The sequence below is a fragment of the Astyanax mexicanus genome, chromosome 23 (genome assembly GCF_023375975.1).
Source record: "Astyanax mexicanus isolate ESR-SI-001 chromosome 23, AstMex3_surface, whole genome shotgun sequence".
In the NCBI taxonomy this organism is placed as follows: domain Eukaryota; kingdom Metazoa; phylum Chordata; class Actinopteri; order Characiformes; family Acestrorhamphidae; genus Astyanax; species Astyanax mexicanus.
Window position 1 is genome coordinate 22,096,315 of NC_064430.1, and position 20,842 is coordinate 22,117,156.

The 20,842-nt window shown below is 39.3% G+C and overlaps 1 protein-coding gene across 3 annotated transcripts in view; it reads left to right on the plus strand.

The window, feature by feature from the left end:
• Positions 1-20,842, plus strand: part of rbm20 (RNA binding motif protein 20) — an 85,755-nt gene that overhangs the window by 5,101 nt on the left and 59,812 nt on the right. The window contains exons 1-2 of one of the 3 annotated variants that reach the window (XM_049471101.1): positions 2,438-2,513; positions 9,277-9,397. In XM_049471101.1, coding sequence (XP_049327058.1) covers positions 9,384-9,397 — 14 coding nt within the window. In that variant the 5' untranslated portion in view covers positions 2,438-2,513; positions 9,277-9,383. Of the gene's footprint in view, positions 1-1,966; positions 2,514-9,276; positions 9,398-20,842 lie in introns of those variants that run through there. The other 2 variants (XM_049471100.1, XM_022665369.2) reach the window with 2 other exon arrangements.

Sequence of the window (20,842 nt, forward strand, 5' to 3'; positions counted from 1 at the left end):
ATTCTTGAAATCATTTTTTTATTCAGTGTTTTGTCATATCACAAAGAGTATCGTTATAGCAAAAAAAACATTAAATATTGTGATATTATTTTAGGGCCATATCGTCCTAAAATCGCTCTGAAAGTACTGCTTATCCAGCTTTAAAAACCTCATTATTGTGAACATGATTCCTTTAACTTTCTTACTGCTGATGCTACTGTAATTTTGCTGGTGGTTAAATGTGCTCTGCACCGTTTGCTACACATATAGCTCACAGTATGGGCTGAAAGATGCACTCTGGAGAGGGGATTCTGGTTAGTGGCACTAAAAGTCTTTACTCTGCTTCCTTCTGACCAAGCTGTGTCTGCATACATAGCAAGGAGAATAATACTGGCTGTTAATGAGTGTCTGTTGGCTCCGAAGTTCCATCTAGCAGAACTTCTGTGACATAGAAGCCTCTCAAATATGATATAATCTGCTCTCAGGACTACTGCTGACATCGCAGATTGATTTTTCAATTTCTAATGCTGGAGGTGGAGGTAATTTAATGTACCTAAACACGTTTAACTGATAAAAGTCATTTTAAGGTCATTATATTGGAACATTTGACTAGTATAAATGTCTATATTGTTCTGCACATCTGAAAAACTCCCCCCTACAGTTCTGGATCCTGCTGGATCTCAGGGCTTTAGTGCTCTGGTTCTGCTGCCAGCCCCCGGCTTAGCAGCATTATTTAGGGGAAGCTGCCATTGTTATTTTGGCTGTGGTGATGTGGAGGCTCTGTATGAGCAGTGATGACGGACTCGGCCTGTTCTTCAGACTATTAACAGTTTAGTAAAAGGTTAGGAACGGATTATTGGGACTGATCTCCCCAGAATGGACATTGTCTACACCAGCCGGCAGCATCAGCAAGAACACAACACACCCTGAACTCTACATCTACTGACCAGCAGACTCAGGAACAGCTTCTTCCCCAGGACTGTTGCCTCCATTACACCCTACTAACTTTTATTTCCTCCACCCCTCTCCACACAGACAGACTGCACTACGCACTTGAATTTGGGACACCTACAGGGTTCATACGGTCATAAAAAAACTGGAGAAGTCATGAAATTTTAAAATAGCAATTTCCAGGCCTGGATAAGTTTTGGAAAAATAAAAATACCCAGAAAGTTTTTGTGTTCGTTTATCAAAAAAGAAAATCCATTTTGAGCTACAAATACATCAGCTTAGAGTTGATTCAGTAAATTATAATTTAGCTCTACGTAATATTAAAAATTGTGTTGGGGATTCATTTTAAACTTAATATAATCAATTTTGTTTATGTTGATTTTTGGTTTTATTGTCCATGTCTGCACTGTTTTAAAAATTATATGGTGATTGAAATTTGCCTTAAAGGCTTGGAAAAGTCATGAAAATGTATTGGTTAAAACGTTAATGAACCCTGCACTTAGCACTTTATACACTTTATTCACTCAGGGCCCAGTCCCCCCTCAGCTGTATGGTCATTACTTTTGCTCATATTCTGTTACTAGTGTATATTATACCTGTGTCATGCTGTAATCTAGTACTTGCATATTTATTTGCACTCTGAAATTCATTCTTAGCCACTCTGACAACAGGTATTTATTTATTTATTTATTTATTTATTTATAGCACCTTTTGCCTCAAAACCGCACACTTCAGCTACTCCCATTTTTCTGCCACTTGTGAAGATATTGATGACTGTGAATGTCTTGGTTTATTGAATCTTGGTGTCTTTGCAAATGCAGACCACCGTAAAGCATAAAGCGGAAATTAATCTGCTGTTTTGTTCAGAAGGCCGGAGTTGAAGAAGAATCCAGCTGCTGAATTAATCCAGAACCGCCGTGTGACTTATAGCATTCCTCATGCCGGCTCTGTCCCGGGACCGGGGGTGGGGGGGCTGGAGGGAGAAGGGTAGGAGAGGGTGGTAAGGGGGGTGGGGGATCAGTGGGCTCGACCCCCGTCCTGTGTGGAGGCTCCAATTGGTCAGCTCCAGCTTCCTGCCGTATCTGTATCTCTTTGAATCCTTTAGTTCACGTCCAAGTTTTTGACACCGTTTTCTTTGAAGATCTTCCTGCTTTTCCTCTCCTCTTTTTTATTCCTCACTGTTGATCACTCCTGTTTTACAAGGTTTAGGTTGAGGCAGGAGGAGGGAGGTGCTCAGCCCTGTCGCTGACGCTGGTCAGACTCTCCGGGCAGCTGAGGAACACTTCAGCCAGAGTCAGAGCGAGACCCAGAGCGAGACCCAGAGCGAGACCCAGCCGCCGGGGTTCACTCTCCCTCTTCCCCTGGACTCTCTTCAGAGAGGAGCAGCTCCGTACGGATCGGAGGCGCTCGGTCGGTCAGTCCGGAGTTTCTGCTGTACAGGTGGAGCCTGACAGCATGAAACAGTCCTGGGACAGAAGTGGGTTTGAGAACGGGCTGAACAAACACAAGCAGCAGCACCAGCAGCAGCCTGGACCGGGCCATGTGGAGAGCGGGACGGGGGCTGGAGTGGAGCTCCTCCAGAGGTACGAGCTGATTCCTTTCTGTTAAACCAGATCAATCATTACTGCACTTAAACTCAATATACAGCTCTGTAAAAATGAAGAGATCACTTCAGTTTCTGAATCATTCTCTGATTTTGCTATTTATAGGTTTATGTTTGAGTAAAATGAACATTGTTGTTTTATTCTATAAACTACGGACAACATTTCTCCCAAATTCCAAATAAAAATATTCTCATTTAGAGCATTTATTTACAGAAAATTAGAAATGGTAAGATGCAGAGCTTTCAGACCTCAAATAATGCAAAAAAACAAGTTAATATTTATAAAGTTTTAAGAATTCAGAAATCAATATTTGGTGGAAAAACCCTGGTGGTTTTTAATCACAGTTTTTTTTCATGCATCTTGGCATCACGTTCTCCTCCACCAGTTTTACACACTGCTTTTGTATAACTTTATGCTGCTTTACTTCTGGTGCAAAAAATCAAGCAGTTCAGTTTGGTTTGATGGCTTGTGATCATCCATCTTCCTCGATTCCTTGATTATATTCCAGAGGTTTTCAATTTAGTAAAATCAAAGAAACTAATCTCTTATTTTTTTACCGCGTGTATTTATCCAAATCTACTAAACTGAATGTGTCAGATTTAAAGCGCCGGATGCTATGAAGCTGTTTAAAGCTGTTTGAAACTGTTTCTGTATAATCTTATAAGTCGACACAGGGAAAAAACTAAAAGTTGATGGATGGATCTTTGGAGAACCGTGTTAAAATTCGATTTACTCGTATCTCACACCAGAGATCACCCACTCCCACACACTTCCTCACATTCATCATCATATCTGTTTAACGCTGCTCATGCAGACCCAATCACATCAGCTCTAAAGTTCATAATGTCAGTAATGATGTTAATTTATGTTTATGTGTACATACCCAGTCGTTTTTCATCACCGGAGGGGCCAGAAGTGAAGTGCTTTAACAAAGTTTAGCAACATAAACAGTAAAAAGTATAGAAAGTTTTTTGTTATTTAGTTTTTTGTTTTTACTTTTTGTTTTGAATTTAACTTAAAGTATAGCGTTAGCATAGAAATACTAAATAATGAAGTCATTCCTTTTTTATTTATAGAAAATACATTTTGCTCGAATAACCACAAATGCTGTCCTTGAAATATACAAAACCAAAGTAGAATAATATAACAATTTATTATTTTTTTATGTACAAGACATTATGCCAGATAATGATTTTTCTTTATAACAAGCACACACATTCTTGATATATACATTGTAGGATATATGAATACAAATATAAATAGGAGTGATGTTTAAATGCAACTGTTTGTACACCTTTGTTCAAGTTTTTTTGATAGAGATGCTCTGAATGTTTGACAACTGAAAAAATTATCTGAAAATGGCAAATAAGACTTTCAGTGTTTGGCTGAATAAGTGAAAAGGCCAGATAGTTTATACCAAACAATGGCTCGTTCATTTTAAGTCATATTTCAGTGTTTTTTCTAACAGAGGAACAGAGGATATTTTAGTGGTAGAGAGGGGCAGAGCCGACAAATGGCAGGTTTAAGTTCATTTTTGTGCTGAGGCAGTTATAAGGTACATTTATAACTGGAATAGCACTGCTGAGGTAAATTCAGGATTAGGATTTTACTGCTGAGGTAAATTTATTGTGCTTTCTTGGTTTGTCAGCTGGGATATTAAAAAGATGAAGGGTTAAATAAATATTTTTAAATTGTAGTTTTGTAATGGCTTTTCCTTTAAAGTGTGTTTAATTATTTAATAATTATTGTTTGATTGATTGAAAATCTGTTCAATATTCAGTAAATTATTTTATTTAGTTTTTTTGGGTTGGGTGCATCTCTAAGCACATGTGCGTTATATTAATGGTTATAAGAGTGTGAGTGAGTGAGTCTGGGACTGTAGTGAAAGTGTAAGCTCTGAATTTCCGGGTGGTTCTCGGTCGTGTAGTTAATCTGTTTTGCTGCTCTGCTGACGGTGTTTACTCTGGAGCTCCTGTAGTGAGTTAGAGCCGCCAACAGCAGAGCTTTATTTGCTGAAATAAAGAATTTCACAGCTGTGGGAGCGAAGCCCCGACTCTGACAGCCCCGCCGCTCCGCCGGGAGTGTTGATCAACTGCAGTTTAATCTGCGTGAGCAGCAGCATGAGCCTGGAATCACTACAATGTCTGGAGGCGGGACTGTCAGGACTTTTATTTATTTATTTACAGTATATCTGAGTTTATCTCTGTCTGTTCCCCTCGCTCCTCTTTCCAGCTGCTCGCTCTATATCACCCTGCCAGGGCGTCTCCGCCGGGTGAGGAGGAGATCCTCGGTTCTCCCAGTTAAAGATAAGACTGGAGATCTGACCTGCTGTGAAGCTCCAGACCTGCTCTACTCACCCTCTTCAGCTGAACCAGAGATATACTGCTCTAAAAAAATAGAGCACTTCAGTTTCTAAATCAGTTTCTATGATTTTGCTATTTATAGGTTTATGTTTGAGTAAAATGAACATTGTTGTTTTATTCTATATACTACAGACAACATTTCTCCCAAATTCCAAATAAAAATATTCTCATTTAGAGCATTTATTTACAGAAAATGAGAAATGGCTGAAATAACAAAAAGATGCAGAGCTTTCAGACCTCAAATAATGCAAAGAAAACAAGTTCATATTCATAAAGTTTTAAGAGTTCAGAAATAATCAATATTTGGTGGAATAACCCTGGTTGGTCTTTAATCACAGTTTTTTCTGCATCTTAGCATCATGTTCTCCTCCACCAGTCTTACACACTGCTTTTGGATAACTTTATGCTGCTTTACTCCTGGTGCAAAAATTCAAGCAGTTCAGTTTGGTTTGATGGCTTGTGATCATCCATCTTCCTATTCTAGAGGTTTTCAGTTTGGTAAAATCAAAGAAACGCATCATTTTAAAGTGCTCTCTTATTTTTTTCCAGAGATGTATATCTCAACTCTAAAACTCCAAAAATCAAATAGCAATTTTACAGAAGAAGGAAATAAAAACTGTAAAATATTAATGTTCAAAGGAAGTCAGTGTAAAAAGATAGAAGTTATAATTCATTTTGCACTTATTGGTTCATTCGTGATGAAATTCTAATATGTTACAAAGAACGAATGGCAAATTGGTAAATTACTCAGCTATGGTTAGCAAACCTTACTGAAGCTTAGTGATTACCTGTTCAGCAGAAAAATAGTCAGTTTACCTGTTTCACCCGTTTCCATTTCAGCGCACTGTTTGCATGCTGTTGTATTCTATACTAGGCAAACCTGGTTGTGGAAATGGGACTGGGGGAATGACTGGCAGTGAAATAATTCAGAGTCTACATCCCACACAGATTTCTGTGATGTACTGCGTAGTTTAAATAAGAAAATACTGGCTGAAGCTCTGCTGTTGCTGTATTAACTCCTTATGTTTCTCTAATATCTGATGATTTATCCTGATCATGTTTTGAGTTAATAATAAAATACAATCCCTAATTCTCCTTTAAAGCAAACTCCCTGTCATCTAAAGACTATAGACCTGAAAGTCATGCATAACAGAACAGCACTGTTCCTAAAAACACGTCTTTATTCAGTATAAAATGTGCAGGATGTTACCGTCCCGGTTCAGGTGGAGTAATGCAGGTCGGCTGACTCTGAGAACAGACTGTACTCGTCAGTTTATTCGCCAGCTGATGTCGGGGGAACATGATGAGCCAACTATCTGAGTAAACTCACAGACAGTGAGAGTGTGAGATAAAAATACAGTGACCGACTGCTTTTATATTACTCACTTTATAATCTCTTACTTCCAGTATTTGGAGATAATCACATTAGTGCCAGCTATAGATTATATACGGTGATATCTACAGTATATTTCTACAGTACAGTGAGATAATCACTCAATTTCACTCAGTTATATATCTCTCAGTTCCTCAACTTGTAGACAATTTTAGTTTGAGAGACTTCAGACTTTAAAAAGGTCTTGTTATTTATTTATTTGTTGACAGTATGACCGCAAGATATGTTATGTTTTTATAGACTTAATTTCATTTATTAATAAACATCCATTTCTGCATTTCAGAAACACATTTTAAAACATGGCAAATGACAAAAAAGTGTTTCAGATGTTATTTTATTCCATTCTTCCGGCAAACATGTGTGCAACAGTCTCATTTCTCGTTTTAAAATGATCTACATGCCTTTTTCTTCCACAGCCATGCATTTGTAATGTATGCAGCATGGGGTTTAGCATTGTTTTGTTAATAAATGCATGGGCATTTCTGAAAAGATCTATTAGTGGCAGCATATACTGCTGTCTTTGGCTCATCCTTCGTCTTGATCTGATCTTGAGTTTATTCTGTCTGTGAAGTAAGTGTAAGAATCACTGTGTTGTATATATTTTCTTTTCATTGACTTTACGGTCTCTCTGCTGGACGTAGGTTGAGCAAACATATATATAAAAAAAACCTTTTCTGGTTTATTTAAGATCTGCTGCTAGTCCAAACAATTACACGTAACATTTGGGGGACTTGGGGAACTTTAGCCCCTCAGGTATCTCCAGTAACACCTGCAGTGTGAGAGTTTATATAGAAAGGCCTGGTTTTCCCACGTCTACATGATTCCTGCCTCCTGTCATCTGCTTTCATATGGAAAACCTATCAACACCTCAGAGGTGCAGTTCAGCATTGTGGGGCATTGTGCATTGTGCATTTGCGGACCGTTTCCTTTATTGGAGTGGCCCGCGAGGTATTTTAGAAATTAAATACATGTTGGCCCGCTGTTAAGCAGGTTTTTATAATGTGAGACTCAAAGTTTGAAAGCTAGGTGTCAGAAACGAGCCAACGAGTCTAAAAGCGGAGAGGGTGCGCATTTCTAGCGCAAAAAAACAGAGTCTAAAAGTTGCCGTAATTAAGGAGTTTAATATTAAGAGACATCATGAAATTAAACATCAATTTGAAAAATCTTAGTTTACACAACACTGTCAAAGATAAAGATAGTAAGTCAAGTAAAATGGTGTGTAAATTAAATAATCAGGAAAAAAGTATTATTTAAATTGGTATATTTCATTATTTGTTTTATTATAGAGTCTGTGGCCCGTGACACTCCTGCTATACCCCCTATACTACCCTATATTACCCTGTAACCCCTATACTACCCTATATTACCCTGTACCCCTATACTACCCTATATTACCCTGTACCCCCTATACTACCCTATATTACCCTGTGCCCCCTATACTACCCTATACTACCCTATATTCCCTATAATATCCTTTACTATCCTATAATCCTTGTATTCAACTTTAGTACCATATACTACTCTATAACTGCCCTATAATCTCTGTACTACTATGTACTATTCTATACTCCCTACACAACCATATATTCCCCTATAATATCCTTTCCTACCCTATAATATCCTGTATTGAACTTTAGTACTCTATACTCCCTATAGTAAATACCTTGTACTACCCTATACTCTCTGTACTAATGTGTACTATTCTGTTCTATCCTATAATATCTCTCTCTCTCTCTCTCTATATATATATATATATATATATATATATATATATATGTATTGATATTTAGTACTCAATACTTACTATAGGACTCTTTACTAACATATACTCCATGCACTACTATGTACTATTCTATACTCCCTATACTTCCCTATAGACCCTACACTACACCATACTCTTTGTACTACTCTATGCTCTCTACACTACCTCAAACTCTGCACAAGTGTTCATCAGGTATTCTTATATAAATTAGTCTCTGTATGGTCCAATTATGAAACACAGCATTTTATGGGTTTCTTTAGACATTCTGAAAAATCTGACGTCTGTAAAACTGCTGTGCATGTGTCTCCCAGATGTATGGTGGAAAGTGTTGAGTGGAAATAACCATAAAGAGAATACAGAAGTCTGTAAATTTGATTCTACTAAAAGCAGGATGAGATGAATCTCTTCATTCTGCTTGTTTTGATGTTGTTCTGATTCACAGTTTAATCTAAAGTTTCTTCTCGTAACTGTAGAGCATGAAAACACGACTCATTGCACATCTTTTTCTGCTAAAGTTTCTTTATTGCCATAATGTCCAGTAAAAATTTGGATGGAAACCCGGCTAAAGTAAAAATCAACACAAATTTTTTGGAGACCAGAGGAGATTATCCCCACATGAAATCACTATCAACACTTTTAGTGGCAGAGTTTATTTAGTGAGGCCTGGTTTTCTGCTTTGAGGAGATATCACCATCAACGCCTCGTCAGAGCTGCAGTTCAACACCATGCGTTTGTTTTTGTTGTTTTCTTGATTATTCTGAAGTGAGCACGCCTCCATTCCTCTGCCTTTCGCTTCAGTCAGTTCTCACAAGCTCCCAGCAAAGCTGTCAAATGCAGATTGACCACGTGAACATGGTGAAAAGGTGTAAGGCTTTGGCTTTGGTTGCTGTCAACCACCGCTGGCCTATTTGTGGTGTCTCTTAAGTTTTCCCTGTGGTGTCTCCAGCATTGTGTGTTTGTTGGTCTGGTGTTGTTACCGGGGGCTCTGAGCAAGTGTTCATTGCCGTGTTGACACGCGGAAGCAACTGGGCTAATCTTTATGTTAAATGGCTGACAGTTTTGTGGCAACAGCACGCGGCTTTTCTTGACGAGCTTCCCAACCAGCTCTGCTGCTGCTGCTGCTTCATGCTGTTTTAATGTGTTCATGCAGCAGAACCACAAGGGTCTGTTTATGACGCTGTAAAGACTCGATTTAACACTGCATCTCTGCTGTCAATCATGCAGGTCCACAGCGGTCCAGGTAGTCCATCGCTGTGTCTGAAGCTTATTGTTGTATGCTGAGGGTTTTCAAGCTGTTTAGGGATCATTTCTGGTGAAGCTGAGCTGTGAAGATGTCTGTGTACAGGTCTGTACGCTTTGTTTTATACAACAATTATTATCTGCAGAAGAGAGACGCATTATTTTGATCCAAATTCAGTTAGAAAGTATACATTTCAGTGCAATCAGGTGTTTTAGAGGTTTTATAAAACCTTCATTTGTAAAAATACATATTCTTCAAGGAGGTTCCTTAGTGAAAATTTTGCTTTGTATATGAAGCTTCTGTATTCACAGCCTTGTGTACAGTAGCCTATGGCTAAAATGCTAAAATGCTGAAATGCTAAAACAGAAGGATAGATCATTTTTTTTTATTTATTTATTTATATATGATTGAGTGTCTTCCTGCCTCAGAATACAGTCTTATGTTTCAGATACAGACTGATGTTTCAGTCCTAATTCTTGATCCATGCTTTAACAGGTGCTTTAACAGAGCGATCCATACACAGTTAATACTGTAATTGAAATCATACGAGAAACCGTGAGGAATGTTGGCTAAATTCCTTCCTGCAGACTTCACAGTCAGGAAGCAGATGTTAATTTTATGGATTTTCCACGGAAATCTTCTTCAAGAACTATCAAACGTATCAAGTATCTCAGAGAACTCAGGAGTAACTATAGAACTGCTGAAAATTGGGATATGAAGGTTTGGGTTTGGGTTTGGGTTTGAGTTCAGAAATCAGTATTTGGTGGAATAACCCTGGTTTTTAATCACAGTTTTTAATTCATCTTGGCATCATGTTCTCCTCCACCAGTCTTGCACACTGCTTTTGGATAACTTTATGCTGCTTTACTCCTGCTGCAAAAATTCAAGCAGTTCAGTTTGGTTTGATGGCTTGGGATCATCCATCTTCCCCTTGATAATATTCCAGAGGTTTTCAATTTGGTAAAATCAAAGAAACTCATCATTTTAAGCGCTCTCCTATTTTTTTAAAAAGCCGTTCATCCTCACAGGTCTAGTGTGTTCAGGTGAATATCTACATCAGCAGTTAGACGTTCCCAGTTAGAGTTTATACAGTACAGGCTAAACGTTTGGACACACCTTCTCTTTTTCAATGAGTTTCTTTATTTTCATGACTATTTACATTACAGTAGATTCTCACTGAAGCATTAAAACTATGAATGAACACATGTGGAGTTTTATGTACTTAACAAAAAAAGGTGAAATAACTAAAAACATTTTATATTCTAGTTTCTTCAAAATAGCCCCCCTTTGCTCTGATTACTGCTTTGCACACTCTTGGCATCATTCTGTCAATGAGCTTCAAGAGGTGGCCATCTAAAATGAAAAGTTTTCCAACAGTCTTTAAGGAAGGAGTTCCCAGAGGTGTTTATTAGCACTTGTTGCTCCTTTGCCTTCTTCACTCTGTGCTCCAGCTCACCCCAAACCTTAACCTTTTGTTAAGTACATAAAACTCCACATGTGTTCATTCATAGTTTTGATGCTTCAGTGAGAATCTACAATGTAAATAGTCATGAAAATAAAGAAAATGCATTGGAAAGGAGAAGGTATGTCCAAACTTTTGGCCTGTACTGTATAAAGGCTTTGTATGTTATGTTTAACTTTGTCTTTTAGTGATCAGTTTATGCTCTTCTCATTTCATTATCTGAGCAGGGTTTTCGAACTTTGCCTTGCATTACGCTATATTTTCTACAACTGCAGCTGACCTGAAACTTTAGTTTTCATTATACTTTCTTCTTAACCTTAAGTATCAGACTCTACAGAGAGAGTAACTGCTGCCTGAGAACCAGAGCTGCTGTGGACATGTGGTAGACAAAAGAGATTAGGAGGGATTTAGGTGTATGTAAAGCCACACTCCAAACGTAAACTCTGAGAGAAACACCAGCAAACTGTAACTGAGCCCGTTGAGTGAGATTTCCCCCCGATATGAAGAGTGGTGGAGACCCTCAGACACAGTGGCTCTTATCTACAGCCTCGTGTACGAGAACGTGGACCTCCAGCCAATCAGAAGAGGAGAAAAGTGTTTTTCTTCTCAAGTCGGACAAAAGAGAAAAGTCCTCTGATGAGAGATCGAGAGAGACGCCCTCCCTCACTTATAGCCCGCGCAGATCGTATGGCCACCAGATCTTATTTCAGGCGCACATGACCTCAAAATTGAAGATGAAACTAGAAACGTGAGGTAAGTCTTGATTACTTCACGCCGCGTATTTTCCGAGATGTCCTCTCTGTGTGAGTGGGATTAAATTATGTGTGATAAGCACTGTAAATAGCAAATCTGAAGGAGCCCTGGACACAGCGCTCTGAATACATGCGGCGCTGCTGGCAGCTGGAGAAATTCTCTGAGTAAACATCATCTAAAATTAAAGGAGGCGTTGATCTGAGTTTAATTGAGCGCCTGTCCCCGAGCAGAACGACGGCACGGCTGACCCCAAATCAGATTTAGCCTTTATTTGATTGTAAAAAAGGTCCCTGAAGGGCAGCCGCGAAAACCATTGTCATGCCTTTCTGCAGGCTCTCGCGCTCGGCCATGTGAGAGTCCACGCGAGTGTCCCCGGAGAGGAGTTCCTCATTTGTTGGGAGGCGGTATCACATTCACATCTCACACTGAACGCCGGGCGGTGAACACCCCCACCAAATCCTCCCGTGAGCCCCGTTGTGAAGTTTATATGTGATTTATTAAAACGTCCAGTGTAGGCCTCTTATGATTATTAAGTTATTGAGTTATTGTACAGTATTTGGACATGACCTCAATAGTGTCCATGTTTTTTTAAAGACATTGTTTAAAAATGTATTATTATTTTTTTTTTTTCCAATTTCAGAGATATATATCGCGGAATATAGGTCACTTCATATCAGCATATTGAAATAGATCACGATCTAGCACATTTTCTATAAATTCTTTTTTTTTTCTATAAACTAACCACACAAAATATCTATTTCTTAATAAATATTAAATTAGACTCAACAAGTAAAAGTATGTTTTAAGTGTCCCAATTTCCATTTTAACTCCTTAAACACTCAGAACAGCTACATTATTGATAGATAGATAGATAGATAGATAGATAGATAGATAGATAGATAGATAGATAGATAGATAGATAGATAGATAGATAGATAGATAGATAGATAGATAGATAGATAGATAGATAGATAGATAGATAGATAGATAGATAGATTATTTATCCTGAAGGCAATTTAGGAATTTATTTGCCCACTTCAAACTAGACACTAGGATTTAGACTAGGTACAATTCTAACAGACACCTCATTGGCGCTGTTTGAATGAGCAAAATCTGTTCAGAATGAGGTTAATTAACATTGCAACACTGAAGAAGCATAGACCTGTTATTTAAGAACAATGTTTATTGAGAACAGCTACACACGGCGCTGCAGGTCAGGTGTGTAATGCGGAGAAGTGGAGGAGATGTGTGATTATAACTTTTTTAAACACAGTTTGATTTGTTACTTTTGAGATATTGTGATTATCATGCCATAGCTTTATTTAAAATAAAAATAGCATAAAAAAACAGACGCCTACGTCACAAACTATTTTCTTGAGCCCGACTTCACCCGGCCCGAGGAAAGTGGTGGGAAATTTCTGCCCGACCCCGCCCGAGTTTGGATTGTGTTTATACGATATAGACAATACACATTTTTTTTTTCATCATAATGAAATACTTTTCATTTCCACAGCCACATATGCTATTATATTATCATTATACACAGTCAAGTCATGATTATAATGACCACCTCCTTGTTTCTACACTCCGCTGAGCCGATTGTATTGTTGAATACTTGTATTATAAGTGGTATAAAACGGTCTTATGACAATGAATGATAATAACAATGATAATGTTATTGTTACAGGCCTAGTCTTTTATCAGAAGTCACTCTATTCTTGGTGGACCACGTTGTCGCTGCAACACATTCTAGATGGCGCCTCTTCCCCCAGTAAATAACATACTTCCCCGTTTACATCTTACAGTAAGGCATGCTGCTCTCCGCAGTGTGGTGCTGCACTTTTTCGTGCCGCGGTCGCCGTTCAGCTCCGACGCTGCTCAGTATTCCAGTATTACAACAGCTGACCTGAGGAACACGTGCTCTCACTTCAAAGGCATCCCCTCTGTGAGTGAGATACGCTTCAGGAAAGCACACTTTTAATTCTTTCACCAGTTGTGCATCGATTGTGTTCTGTAGCTCGTAATCCCTTTGTGGCGTCACTGCTCGTAAAACTACTCAGTGCACTATAAATAAACCCTGCTTTCCATTGTGAAGATGAGGCTTTTTTATTATTTTTTTTTTATCCCATTTTCTCCCTAATTTACACAGCCAATTACCCAATGCACTCATTAGAACTCCCCTATCACTAGTGATGCTCCAACACCAGGAGGGTGAAGACCAGCACACACCTCCTCTGATACATGTGAAGTCAGCCACCGCTTCTTTTTGAACTGCTGCTGATGCTGTAGCATTGCCGAGTAGCATCACCGCTCTAACGCTTGGAGGAAAGCGCAGTTCGGTTCTGATACATCAGCTCACAGGCGCAGCCTTGTGCTGATCCACATCACCCTAGGAGTGATGAGGGGAAAGAGAGAGCGCCATCTACTGTACCCATCCAGAGAGAGCAAGGACTACTGTACTCTCACAGGGCTCCAGCAGCTGATGGCAAGCTGCATGACGACTTGGGAACGCCCACACATGTATAAGTTGTGAGGTGTTATCTTGTCGTTATTGTTAAACCCTGGTGTCATGGTGTGGGGTGCAATTTCGTGCCAGATGCCAGTGAATGGATGTGAACTTTTTGACAAAAGTTTTATTTAACCCTCCTGTTTTGTTCTGGGTCAAATTCACGCATTTTAAAGTTTGAAGAAGTTTGAAGTTTTTTTAAATTGAGTGCATTATCCTGATTAAAGCATTACCTCTTAGAGGTAAGGAACACCATTCAACTAAATATTGATAAAATAATTAGTATTGGAGTTAGTTATGAAATATTCACACTGATTATTAGGATTTTTTTAGTTTTAAACATCTTTTAGATAATTAAACATGCACAAACACCATTGCTGTTTATTGCTGTTCCTGACAAATGAACAAAACAGGAGGGTTAATACTAGAATTAATCAGTTTGTTTGCATTAAACTTACTAAAGTCATTGATAATTTGTAAAATGTGCCGTTAGGAGTAACATCTCTTTTAAAGGGTTACGAAACAGTTCAGCCAGTGCTGCAACTTTATTTAGGAAAAAACTTAAACATTCAAAAAATCTAGAATAGCCTTCAACTTGACAAGCTTGTCATGTGTGAGAGTAGCCAATGAATGAAATGTTCCCTGAAGGCAAATTCTGTCAGTAAAGTTGCTGTGAGGCTTTGAGGGAGGAAAATAGCTCATGGTCACGGCCGCTGGCCTCAGCAGGCATGTGTTGTGGTTTAGTGCTAATCCCTGTGTTAACGCAGCATTTTCAGTTCATAATGTCTGGTTCTCATCACTCACTTTTGTTGATTGTCTTTATTTATCATGATTCTTCTGACTGACTGCTATTGTTGTTTTTGTTTACCTTGTTTTTTTGTTGTTTTGGACGCCTCTTACCAACAAACTTTCCCAAAGAACTTTCCTCACACAAACTAGAACACACAGCAGGAATTCCCGGCTCAGAATCTGTGCTTTATGGTCCTCACATGTGCTGCCGTCCGGCTGGGCTTTATTTAGCTCTGCTGGCATCCGTGCTCCATTCAGATTCTCAGGCTTGTCGGGGATTGCTGAGGAGAGATCAGAGCAGCGGCGTGACTCACTTCACAGATAAAGACGATGGTGATAATGACCTCATTATAATTATTCCTAAGCTCCAATTGCTGCACTTTGGTTACAAGTTGTTAAAAGGTCAATAACAGAAATAATCCGTATTCTTTTCAGCCTGGTGAAAAGTCATTGGGTTGATGTTCCAAACTGAAAGAGGTGCTTGTGTTTTTCAGTAGATAAAATGAAATGCAAAACTTCTGTTTAATTTTAAAGGGTTTAGAGAAAATCTCATAACCTTCCAGATTGTGCTAAGTCTCTGCTTCCTTTAGAGAACGGCTGGAAGCTGTTTGGACAACTGGTTGTTTAACTGCTCACTTCTCTGTAGGGCTGCAACTAATGATTATTTTGGTAGTCGACTAATCTGATGATCGTTTTTTTGATTAGTCGATTAATAGTAATCAACGTAATCAAAAGTATTTTGATACTTAGATGTTGTTTAAACGTATAGAGAGTACTGATATTTAGTGAATAAATATGTAATCTGTTGTGTTTGGGCGCTTTTGGAGACACAGACCAAGTTTCTTGTCTCCAGCACTTTGTGTAATGCGGTACTGTTACAAATTAACGATAAATAGACAATGAAATTTGTAGTCGATAAATTGAAATAATCGACATTGTCGATTATATCGACTAATAGTTGCAGCCCTGCTTTTCTGAAGGCTTTGGTATGTCCAGAATTCTGTGTTAAGTCCTGCTGCTCCATATGTGCTCCATATGTGTAAAGAGACCTGAAAGGTATTCGAGTAAAAGAAGAAGAAAACGTGAAAAAGTGAAAGTCACTAAGCTGTTTACGATTCTTCCTCCTCTTTGAATTTCCTGTGGTTTTACGCAATTCTCAGCACCTTGACTTACGTCCCTGTGGGTGAGACAGGTGTGAAGAACTATTTACGGAGGATTGGGGGCAGGAAGACAGACAGGCGTCTATCCCCCCGAAAAGGCTGAAGGAACCAGTCGTAAAAAAGATCAAAGTTATGTGAACAAAGGAACCAAACTCTTCTGAGGGTAACAGCATGTTGGGAAGATATTAGTGGGGGACTCTGTGTGAATTCAGATCTAACCATTGGCCACAACTCTCGCCCCAATTGAATTTGCTTTTAAAATTTAAATTAGGATCATCTTTTATAGACATCACATAGCAGCACACCATTTAGTATCTGCAACCTGTTGTTGATTTCTATGGTCTGAGCTCAAAATAGATATTTTCCATCGATAAACTTAAACACAAAGATCTGTAGAACTAATTTCTATGACTTTTCCAAAACTTTCTAGGTATTTTTATTTTTTTTAAACTTATCCAGGCCTGGAAATTGCCATTTTCAAACTTTTCCAGGTTTTTCATGACCGTAAGAACCCTGCTAAAACCTAAACGCACCAAAACACTCCCCAACAAACCACACCAACATGTTGACTCCTCATGACGACTCCAGAACTTTGTCAGTCTCATATTTAGCTTATCACTTACTGGCTGGCTGGTTGTGCTTAAAGATAAAAAAACATCTACTAAAATCTACTAATCAGGAGTTTTTTGTACGTACTGTATGTCCTCGCAAGTTCATTCTTGCCCTCCAAGGATTTTAGGTTTTTAGACGAAGAAAAAAATTGAATCAAATTCTAAACCTTTAAAGAAACAAAGATTTTAAACATAGTAACGTGTGCATTTGAGTTTACCATTTGTACCTGCTTGTTTGGGTTTAGAACTACAGCTCTGGATGCACCAGGAGTAAAGCAGCATAAAGTTATCCAAAAGCAGTGTGTAAGACTGCTGGAGGAGAACATGATGCCAAGATGCATGAAAAAAATCTGTGATTAAAAACCAGGCTTATTCCACCAAATATTGATTTCTGAACTCTTAAAACTTAATGAATATGAATTTCTAATTTTCTGCAAATAAATGCTCTAAATGACAATAATACATTTTTATTTGGAATTTGGGAGAAAAGTTACTCAAACATAAACCTATAAATAGCAAAATCAGAGAAACTGATTCAGAAACTGAAGTGCTCTCTTCAGAGCTGTATGTGCTGTAGTGTAACTGTATTATTAGGTGTCAGTACTCTGAGGGCTGTATCTTCAGTAAAGTGCTTTTAAGTGCGTCCACACTTTGACTCATCCTTAGCTTGTAAATGTCACTTTAAAAAGCCGCAAATTGAAGCCGGGTATTTACAGCTCCTGCAGATCTTCCTGACGAGTTCCTCTGAGAGATCGGGGGTGTAAGTGATATTGGAGTCCGGCCGCCGGGTGGGTGGCTGGATGGGTGGTGCGGGGTGGTTTGGGTGGGGAGGTGCAGCTCTCAGATGGAAGGTGTCTCCTGTTCATTCCTCTGCTCTGCCTTTGAAACCAGAGGATGATCTGAGGGATCCGCCCCCTGTCAGCAGCCCAATCTGCCTGCCAATCAGCACAGCTCTGCCCAACGAATGACGACACGAGTCCAGATTAGCAAGCGGGAGAAAACGTGTGAATCAGAGACTCTTCACTCAGAGAGACGCTGATCCATTACAGAAGCCTGGGTGGCTAAGAGGAGGCGGTTATACACTCTGATTTATGCTCTATCAAAAGCCCACAAGGGAATGCCAGGGATATATTTGTGTTGTAGAGGTGTAAATATATTTTGCAACTTTGCACAGTGCACTGTTAAAATGTGCTAACACCATTTAATTATTTATAGTGGTTCATATTGAATTTATTTTTGTACTGTAAGCTGGTATATGTTTTATTTATTCAACCTGGAGATTACTTGATAACAGTAGACCTGTTCAAATGGACAACCTGTCAGTGTAGCTCTTTTTTCGAAATACAGGTGATCCCAGTGAGCCCAAAACCTGAAAATTAAATTGTATTATCTCATATAATATGATAATATGTCTGTTGCTCGGGTGTCTGATGCTCAGGTGTCTGATGCTCAGGTGTCTGTTGCTCAGGTGTATGTTGCTCAGGTGTCTGTTGCTTATGTGTCTGATGCTCAGGTGTCTGTTGCTCACGTGTATGTTGCTCAGGTGTCTGTTGTTCAGGTGTCTGTTGCTCAGGTGTCTGATGCTCAGTTGTCTGTTGCTCAAGTGTCTGTTGATCAGGTGTCTTTTTCTCAGGTATCTGATGCTCAGGTGTATGTTGCTCAGGTGTCTGTTGCTTATGTGTCTGATGCTCAGGTGTCTGTTGCTCAGGAGTATGTTGCTCAGGTGTCTGTTGTTCAGGTGTCTGTTGCTCAGGTGTCTGATGCTCAGTTGTCTGTTGCTCAAGTGTCTGTTGATCAGGTGTCTTTTTCTCAGGTATCTGATGCTCAGGTGTATGTTGCTCAGGTGTCTGTTGCTCAGGTGTCTGATGCTCAGGTGTCTGTTGCTCAGGTGTATGTTGCTCAGGTGTATGTTGCTCAGGTGTCTGTTGCTCGGGTGTCTGATGCTCAGGTGTCTGTTGCTCAGGTGACTGTTGCTCAGGTGTCTGATGCTCAGGTGTATGTTGCTCAGGTGTCTGATGCTCAGGTGTCTGATGCTCAGGTGTATGTTGCTCAGGTGTCTGATGCTCAGGTGTCTGATGCTCAGGTGTCTGATGCTCAGGTGTATGTTGCTCAGGTGTCTGATGCTCAGGTGTCTGATGCTCAGGTGTATGTTGCTCAGGTGTATGATTCTCAGGTGTCTGATGCTCAGGTGTATGTTGCTCAGGTGTATGTTGCTCAGGTGTCTGATGCTCAGGTGTCTGTTGCTCAGATGTCTGTTGGCTCTGGTATCAGAGCTGGGAGTCCGGCACTTTCCTCTGAGCATGTGGGCTGCGTGTGTGTGTTATGATCTACGTAGATGTTTATGTCTAGATGTCTGGAGGTTTTTAAGTCAGGGAGTTTTATTGTGAACACTGCAGATGTACAGGACACACAGATTATTCAAATTACATTACTCTCCTTAAACATTTTTTTTACAGCGAGTACAGCAAAATACGATTTTACAAATTTAAAAGGATAATAGGATCAGTAACTTACAACACCATGTTTAACAGTTACCACAGGTTTCTTTTCTCCATAACCAAATCTAAACCAAAATCATGCCATCCGTTTTAACATTTGGGTGTGAAACATCTGGTTTAATACGTATACAGTATATATCATTGCTCTCCAATGAAAAACAAGTATCTCCAAAACAGCAACTTTACAGGAGAGAGATAAAACCTTCCAAACTTGTAATAAAAGTCAGTGTCAAAAAAAAAGTTTATTTCGGGTCATTTTAAAGTTTTTCCACTAGTTCGTTTATCAAGAAATTTTGGCACAGTGTAAGGGACATTGTGTCTGTTCAAATTATGAAGTAAACTAAACATTGACAAAAATGGAGACACTTGTTTTTCATTGGACACTGCTGATATGAAATAATATTTACTGTGCAGTCCTAGTGAAAATTCCCTGACTGAAGTGTGCACTACCTGACCTCCTCTGGGAAAACTAACCCAGTTTAAGAAGAGTTTTAAGGTAATTTTTGACAAGACCTGTTGTCCCCGCTAACCCAGCAGGACATGAAATAACAGCCGTGAGAATCTTCCACCTTCATATCTCCTCCTGATCTCCTCACACCTCTCAGCTGATGAAGATCTGTGGGGTTTTATATTTAAAGCTACAGAATCACAGCCAATCAGGATGCAGGTCTTTGCTTTTCTTATTTCAGGCCAGAGTGAAACCCGTCCGGATCAGAGCCGGGTTCTCCTGATGTTCTGCTCAGTAGAGTTTCACGCGTCTCTGCCAGGTGTGCTGCATAAATACCCCCCGCGTCGTTCCCGCGTGCTTCACCCACGTCGCTCTCGCGTGCTTCACCCGCGTCGGCCAGCAGGTGTGTGAGAGTCAGGAAAGGGGGGGGGGTTAATATATAATTTCACAACTCACCATTAGTAATTTTAGATAGTGACCGCTCCAACGTTAATGTGCAGCAATGTCTGATATTCTGCTGCAGGAGCCTCTGTGTTCAGCTGTGGTCAGGTGACTGACCTCGGCCTATCACGCTTCCCGTGTGACTGCAGCGTGCCGACATTTTGTCGAGTTGTTGACAGGTGAAAACGGGTCACCTTTCCGTCCGTGCCAGAGCTCCGGCCCCCCGCCTCCCGCTACTGTTCAGCATGCGGGATAAATAAGAACCAAATGAGCAGAATAACGTCCTGTAATCCGCTGGTGTCAGCACTCTCAACTCGCTCCTCTCACCGCCGCTCTCGCGCTCACACACATCTCTTAACTTCTAACTAAACTAAAAAAAAAAAACACATGGAGAAGCTGAACTGTACTCTTAATACACTTATTCATTTTAAATCAGTTTTAAAAAGGAATCAGACAGACACAAGTTCTGCTTGATTGAAAATAGACATAAAAACTAGAAAACTGTAAAGAAACAAAAGGTTTGGAGGACAGTGAAATGTGCGCTACCTGTTGGTTTTAAAATGTAAAAACTTCAGGAACGTGCCAATTTCATGATTTGTATTCATTACATTTTAAAAGATGCAGATTTACTTTAGTTTTTTTTTAATTTTATTACAATTACAATTAAGAATTTCAGTAAAAAACTTTATATGTAATGCTTAAAGAGAAATCTTCAAGTTAAAGCTGTGTAATATCAGGCAGAAAATTGTTAAAGGGGTTAAAGATTAGAATATCTGCATTCCAGTTTTCTTGTGAAAGAAAAGAATCTCTTTCTTTTATCAGTTCTTTGTGTGTTGTAAACCTACACTAATGTTTTGTGAGTGTTTTTACTTTGCGTTGTGC